Source organism: Orbicella franksi, chromosome 3, assembly GCF_964199315.1.
Source record: "Orbicella franksi chromosome 3, jaOrbFran1.1, whole genome shotgun sequence".
Lineage (NCBI taxonomy): Eukaryota > Metazoa > Cnidaria > Anthozoa > Scleractinia > Merulinidae > Orbicella > Orbicella franksi.
Window position 1 is genome coordinate 19,097,415 of NC_138147.1, and position 7,586 is coordinate 19,105,000.

General features: G+C 36.5%; 2 protein-coding genes across 2 annotated transcripts in view; both read left to right on the forward strand.

Annotated features, from left to right (window-relative positions):
* Positions 1-7,586, forward strand: part of LOC145482639 (uncharacterized) — a 93,913-nt gene that overhangs the window by 67,797 nt on the left and 18,530 nt on the right. The window lies entirely within an intron of this gene.
* On the forward strand, positions 769-2,186 carry LOC145483099 (uncharacterized). Its single transcript, XM_081461710.1, has 2 exons — positions 769-1,907; positions 2,078-2,186. Exons 1-2 carry the CDS (start codon positions 1,429-1,431, stop codon positions 2,163-2,165), a joined length of 567 nt encoding a protein of 188 aa, XP_081317836.1. The 5' UTR covers positions 769-1,428; the 3' UTR covers positions 2,166-2,186.

Genomic DNA, 7,586 nt, shown 5'->3' on the forward strand with positions numbered 1-7,586 from the left:
ATTCTGTTTGTTCAGAGTGGCTATTAGCCACTCATTTCAGGTTAAGAGCTAAAAATTCAGAACAATATTGAATTTGATACTCAAATTTTCATTGGATTAATTAATGCATAAAAAATTTACACCACATCTAGCAAAAAATGAAAGGCTTCTAGAACTTGCCTACCTTTCTCAGTGCAAAATGAAACATAATCTGTAACCTTGAACATTGTTGCTTGAATCGTTTTAATGTTTTTAAGCCCACAGACTCTGGCCCTCGCATCCTTTCATGCTTTGTTTGCACTGTAAACTTGATTTATGTGCAACTCTCTCTTCTCTCAAAGGCATCTTAAGTATGTTTTTGCATGCATTAGAAACCAGGTGCTTACAGTGTAGCTTTCCAAATGTGATAAAACCTTTTGGTCATCAATCCTGTCAACACTTAGTGTTGATCTCAGGTCTTACTTTGAATTTTCAGCTCTTTGTCTTGAGGTTACCCTATATCTTTCACAGTGTCTTGCACCCATGCCATTTGGCATGTCCAATTAAAGCCAATAAAGCTGGCTATCAATCTACACGTACATGTATACCATGAATTTTGAAATAAAATGAATTGCCAAGTTTTTCGGGGTTTCCCTATGCGAGCATCCAAATCACTTTTTGAAAGCTAAGTCAAAGTGAGTTTGCCTCAAATTTTGGACAGTAGCTAGTTTGGTTTGACCAAAGTAATCAATCAATCAATCAATCAATCAATCAATCAATCAGTTATAATGAATTACTCGGCAGCCCTGGTTGAAGTTCTTGCACTGTAGAATCATTATGATTCAAATGTTACTACATGTGTTGGTACATATTGTCAGTGAGTTTTAATAGGGTATGGATATCTCTTTTTGTTTAGAAATATGAAAGAAGAAGAAACTTCGTAAAGGACGAGAAAGAGTCCCGGGCTTTTGCAAGCTTGAGTAAACATCACATGTCAACAGACGATGATGACTCCGCCAGCGAATCTGAAGCTAGATGGGTTTCTAGACCCCCCAAATAGCGTTCCTAAGAAAGTAAGCTTGAAAAATAGATTGTCAGTCTCGAATTCACCCCGTACGTGTACATATCTTTTTAATCAGTATTTTCGTGCGACAAACACCTTTGCATTAGCCTACGTTCTAAAGTATCAGCTTACTTCTACGAGGCACTGATGATCGATTTTACTTAAATATCATTGATTAAAAAAAAGAAGCAAAAGTTAACTACGACGTTCCGAAGTTATCTCAACTCGAGATGTTAATTTATAGTGTGACAGGTGTAATTAATATAAATTAACATCTCGACTGTTATTTTCTTGTCTTTCCTTGATAATGGCGTCAATATGATTTCGAAACGTCGCGTAGTTTACTTTCGCTTCTTTTTGCAGTTAATTGTATTTCTAAGTGTTTTCTTATCATAATACTAAAATACATGCACCTCTCCAAAATTATCGGTAAAAACCTCAGAATTAGTTACAATAGGAACTCTTTGAAATGTGCATTTTTCCTTAACTATATTTTGAGGCAGCAGTGTTTTCCCTCGAATACAACCTCGCGTATGATGTTGCGCCGTCCAGAGGCTTTGCCATTTTGTGTATTTTCTCACGACAGGCCAAAGAAATGGAAATCTTTTGTAGCTTTTAGTAGAACGTGGCCGCAAGATCATTATCGCACGAAGTTACAACGATCTGCATATACTTATGAAGTTTATTTCGTTCTTAGATTTGACAAACGCAGCGAAAGAGCCGAGCAGGCAACGAATAAAAGATGGAAAAGGACGACGGCCAGAACGGGGTATCCAGTTGAAAAGGAGCCCCCAGTGAACACTCCGAAATGGGCCCTGTCAGATGAGTGGAAGGAGGAGCTAGGCAGACGACAAGAGGAAATGGTTCAAGTACAAGAAGCTGAAAGGTAAGGTGTTTATATATACAGAATAATACTGTCTGTACAAGTCTGGGAAGCAATTTTTTTTCGATTATTTAAGAAATTCCACTCCTCTTTTTTGTTTGTCACTTACTTAAACCTTATTCTCTACGTCATAGAACTAAAGCTGACTTTTTTTTGCTTTTTTCCTTTGACAGAAATGACAACGAAGCATGTGATGACGAAGATCATGAAAGTGATCAGAGTGTAGATGATGCAGATTTAAATTTTGATGAAGTTTACTAAATTATATTGCTTTAACTTATTTCGACGTGTACCCGAAACGTCATTGGAAGACGTTTTACTTTATATGTAAAATAGTTGTTTTGTTGCTTATCACAATTACAGTTCTAACTCCATGTAGACTAAGACTTGAAGCATGAAATAGCTTCGACTACACTCAGGAGATTATGAAGATAGTAATCAAGTAGATTTTCATTTGCAAATGTTAAATAAACAGCAGAGAGGAACACAAGTAAATAGTGTTTGTTTACGATCAGTTTCTAAGCTAAGATTTGAAAATGAATACCCATAAAACCTGCCACTAGAAATCCTGAAAACAAATTTCATTGTAGCTAAAAACCAGGGGTCATTGTCCATAAGATATACGAAATCAGTACACATCCCGTCCATGTCACGTTCAGTATACCCCTTGATTCTCCCAGTATACGTATTGTATACTGACATTTGACCTGACATAAAACGAATCCTGCCGCAACTGTAAAATTCCGTATACACACCTTCCACAGACCTGCCAGTATACCGCCTGTTTCACGCAGTATACATGATGTATACTGAAATGTATAACGACATATAAGGAATCCTGCCACAAGTGTATAAGATCCTGGTATTTTTCTTGGCCAACCCTGAAATATACTGATCATTATACGGACCTTATACATCCTGCGGCATCCTTATATTTGTCTTATACCAATAGATATACTGCCTGTGTACGACCTGAGGAAGGCTCCTTATACAGACGATTTTATGCAGTGTTTAAAAAAATCGCCATAAACAAATTATAGATCAATGAAGCAAGACTGAACTAGCTGAAATAAAAATAGGAAATCACAACGTGTCTAATTCGTGAGAAAAACAGACTAAATTTAATTAGTAATTACGTGGGTAAATAGCCCTGGCCATGCCATTTTATTTGGCGTATTTTGTTTGCTTAGGGACGAGGCATTGGTATGTTTGTAACAGAAAATAGAGGACTATTGTCAATACAGTCCAAAATTATTGTCAGTAAAATATTGTAAATGAAACACTTATTGACTGGTTACCTCCGCGGCCACCATTTAGTCGTTCCGACAAGGGTTTCATTATTGTCTTTACCCCTATTAAGCGGCCACCCAAAATTTAAAAACTTTGTGTTGGAAAGGGCGATGGCAGATAAGAGTCTGAAATTGAAGGTGCATAACGAGTGATAATTCAAACACACGTCTATCATGATTATCTTGAATTGACTCCATGTTCACCAAGAAATTTATAACCCGATAGTGAAAAATCAAATATTCAAGGTACACCAACCTCTATTTAAGCGGCTAGCCCCATTAAGCTGTCACCACCCATTTCCCCGAGGGTAGCCCACTGTATTACATGTGAACCAAAAATAATTGCACAGCGCGAAAAGACCTAGGTACTCATAAACAAGTTAACACTCCTTTTCAGCGTAAAAAAATATTACTTTCGATAAAATTGCCCACAGAAGATGAAGAATAACTACAAATCATTTAAATGGGAGAAAGGGTCGCATTCAGGCTAAAATTCCAACTGTTGTTTATGTTATCTCTTGTATTCATGAAGACAACTGTAAGTTCAAAGGTCATAAACTTCAAGCGAGTGCCGTAAATATTTCCCGTCGTCTAAGTTCGTAGTTTGAGTTGCCCCAAAATTTTATTTTACAGAACGATAGAGGAAGCCTTTCTCTTTCTATAGAATACCATCTTTACTGCGGAATCCATTTACCAGGTAGGGAGTTTTGCCGTTGAAATTTGCCAAAATCGAGCTTTCTGATAATGCTGTTTAGGTGGGTAAATTTGAATTTTTTAAAAAAATTCAGGTTTGAATCTTTTCCAATTCTGATAACTGTACTTTGCAAAGGAAGAGTCATTGAATTGTGTACTATCGAAATAGTTTTGATATTTGTTTTAGTTTTCCTACACGAGTCGCAAATACGAAGCACATTTTTCCGTGGTTCGAGGACTTCTCCAAGGGTGAAAATTAAAAAATCGCTTTACTTGAAAAATATAAATCCAAACGAACTAAAAGTTGTATTTTCTTAACTAGTTTCCAGAGGGCTTTCTTGTGAAAAAGTTTGAGGGAATTCGATTTTTGCATTTTGCACACCTGTCCATAGTATTTACAGGAAGTCACTATTAAGTAATCGGATGAAAAATTTATGAGTTTATGTTATTCTATTATGCTATTGGACAATCAATACAATAGCGAAATTCCAAGAAACGTTTCTTGCTATAAGTAAATTTTTAACATAGTAAATTTGTCCCATTCGCTCCCGAGGTTACAGACCTCTCTCCTCTAAATTCAATATCGGCGCAATTTGGTTTTACCCTCGCTCACATTTGAGATGAAAAGGCACGTTGATAAAATCTTGCCCTGTCTCCAGCGCTCGCAATCACGTTCGCAGCCATCCTCGCACGCTCAGGTTTTTTGCGCCCCTCCCAACGGATTTCCGAGCAAAAGCCGAGAGACTGCTTTCATTCTAACTACAAAATAAATAACCGACCATTTATGTATCAAACTGTATCTAAACTATAGACCATTGTCACCTTTGATTGTTATATATGTATCTTTTTTTCTTTTTTTATGCTACTATTGTAATTTCACAAATGTTAGTGCAAAATAACGTGAAGTTGAAGTTGAAGTTGAAGTTGAAGTATCATTGGATAATACAATTCGAGGGTTTTCATTGGCTTAGCCATCATGAATTATGAGCTATTATACCATACTCTGCAAATATGGCAAGCGTTCGCGCAATTTTTTGGGGTGCTTTTATTTTTATTTTAGACTGGTTTTCCATATTTTGTGGGCGTTTTTAATTAAACAATTATTCCACTCGCGCTTGTTGGATATAAGATGATTAAAGCCAACTCGGCGCTGCGCGCTTCGTTGGCTTTCAACCATCTCATATCCAAAGCGCGCTGGTGAAATAATCGTTCAGAAATATACCATTTATAATTTAAAATGAGTGTAGATCTTTTCATCCTTGCTGATATCTTACTTACAAAGCTCTGAAAAATTCTTCTTTAAACAATTTTCTTTACTGATATCTGATCAATTCATGTTTAAGCAAATCACAATTTTTGTCTTTCGTTGTCTCAATAACCCGACCTTATTACTCCTAAAGGGCAGTTTTAGATTTTATTGAAAAAGTAATAGCCATGCATAAATATCTTTAAAAAGTAATAACCATGGTTGGTTTTCGTTTTGGAGATAACATAAACCTCTGGAAAGCAAATTTGAAGTAACAAACCGACCGCGGACAGAAAATGGACTTTCTCAGTAGCAATTAATTCCACTTTTCTCAATAAACCTTTTTTTTCCCAACGTTAGGAATCAACAACGAAAATTTGTCCTATATTATCTTAACAGTGTGGCATAGACGTGAAAAGTTCTAGTAATTCTATAAAAAAGAAAGCCTTAGTGACAGCCCCTCAAATAATTTCACTTTCCCTAAGAATGTAATAGCTTAAAAAACATTTTCCACTTCGATCAACTAAATTAAACCAAGTTCAATCTAGACGTCCCAATGCCATTTGGCGTTAAGAGGTAATTCTAACAATCAAGCGAAACTTTCAAATCTGTAAAACTGACAAGCTCACAAAATTCTGCTCTTCATCTTGAATTTTGAAGAACCTCTCGAGCAATATTTTTCCCTCTAGTGAACTACACTTTTGAAATCTATTGTAATTTTCGAGGAATTAAGCAATAGGATGAAAAATGTATGAGTATGTATTATCCTATCAGGCGATTGGACAATCAATACAATAGTGAAATTCCTAAGAAACGTTTCTTGCTATAAGTAAAGTTTTAACATAGTAAATTTGTCCAATTTGTTGACGAGGTTGTAGATCTCTATCCTCTAAATTCAGTATCAACGCAATTTTTTTTGTTTTACCCTCGCTCACATTTGAGATAAAAATGCTCTTTAAAATCTTGCCCTGTCTCTATTTCTATGCTGATGACGCCCAGTAACTTGTCTAGAAGATTGGCAGTGGAAAACAAGACAGGTGAGAGAAAGTAGACTTCTTGCTTCTCGCCAAGATGTCAAAAGTCACCTCGTTTGACCCTCTTCATGTCGTTTAAATTAAAATTGTTATTTGCTGTGGTTCAAAGAATAACAGCAAAACGTTGTTTTCACAGTTCGCCGATTTTGACAGTTTCTATGGTGACGCAAGTACTATAAGGACGGGATTTTGCTGAGTTGAGCCATTCTATGCTGACGTCGCTGCCAGCTTGTTTTCGTTTCGAGATTTTTTATTAAGTCGTTTTGATTTATTTTGTTATCTCACAGTTGTTGGATTTGTCACCCCTCACCCTCGGGGTACTTGTTAAGTGCCAAGCTCTGTATTCGGGAGGGTTCAGGTTTCTCCTAAAAGGGGGATTTTTCCTGACGGGCAGCAGGCATGTTATTATCAACTGGACTTCTGTTAGTCTAATTTCAAATATGTATCTTTTGATTAAATAAACACAAACGGGGTCTGTTGCTCGCAGAACACCGGGCTAAGTGCTGCAGCCCGTTATCCAGTGCAGCAATATCCATTGCAGCAGTCAGTGCCCTATTTAACAAGTGACAAGTTGTGTTTGATTTATTGTCTATCATAGGGATTAGGGCAAACGTGTATCAGTACGTAAACTTTAGTTTTTTAAATCCTAAGGGACTTGATAGACATTCCGGTCCACGTACCCTACATATACCTAATGAATTTCAAGTAAGAAGAAACACCTCAAGCTACTGAACTACAGATCCAACCCGCTAAAAAATGCGACATTGGACAAAACAAATATTAACAATCGAGAAACTAACTTCCCTACTCATGAATCCCCAGTAGTTATTGATCTGTGTTTTTCATCTCATTTTGCTCAAGCTTCCACTAGTTGTTTTCAACCAGCAGTCGTATTTAAAGGGCCGGGCACAGTCAGTATTGGAACCACGCTGACCTTGACACTAGTTTTCTCACTTTGAAAAAAGTTCACCTCAACCTGAAGTCAAAGTACATCTAGAGATCCGCTTCAGTCTTCGCAAAGAACTCGCAGAGATTTCACTTTTCAGTTTGTAGTGAGACTGAAAACAAAATTGCATTTTTGGTCAGTCACGCCTCTTTACACTTAAACGTGCACAAAAATTAAAGACGAGGCCTGTAATTCACTTAAGAACAATTCAACCAAGAACGTTTCATGATAATTTCTTTTATTTGTAAACTAGATAACAACGGTCTTACACCAGACAGAAAGAACAGCACTAAAGAAAACCACAATCAAGATGTTGGAATTTAACCAGTCATTTGCATTTGAAAAGACCACCCACATTAGCCTCTTAAAGGGTAGTTTTCTATTTATTGAAAAAAGTAATAGCCATGCATTCATATCTTTTATCATCGTTCTTATAGTTCTAGAATGGTTTGTTTATGTACTTTAAATCCTGAG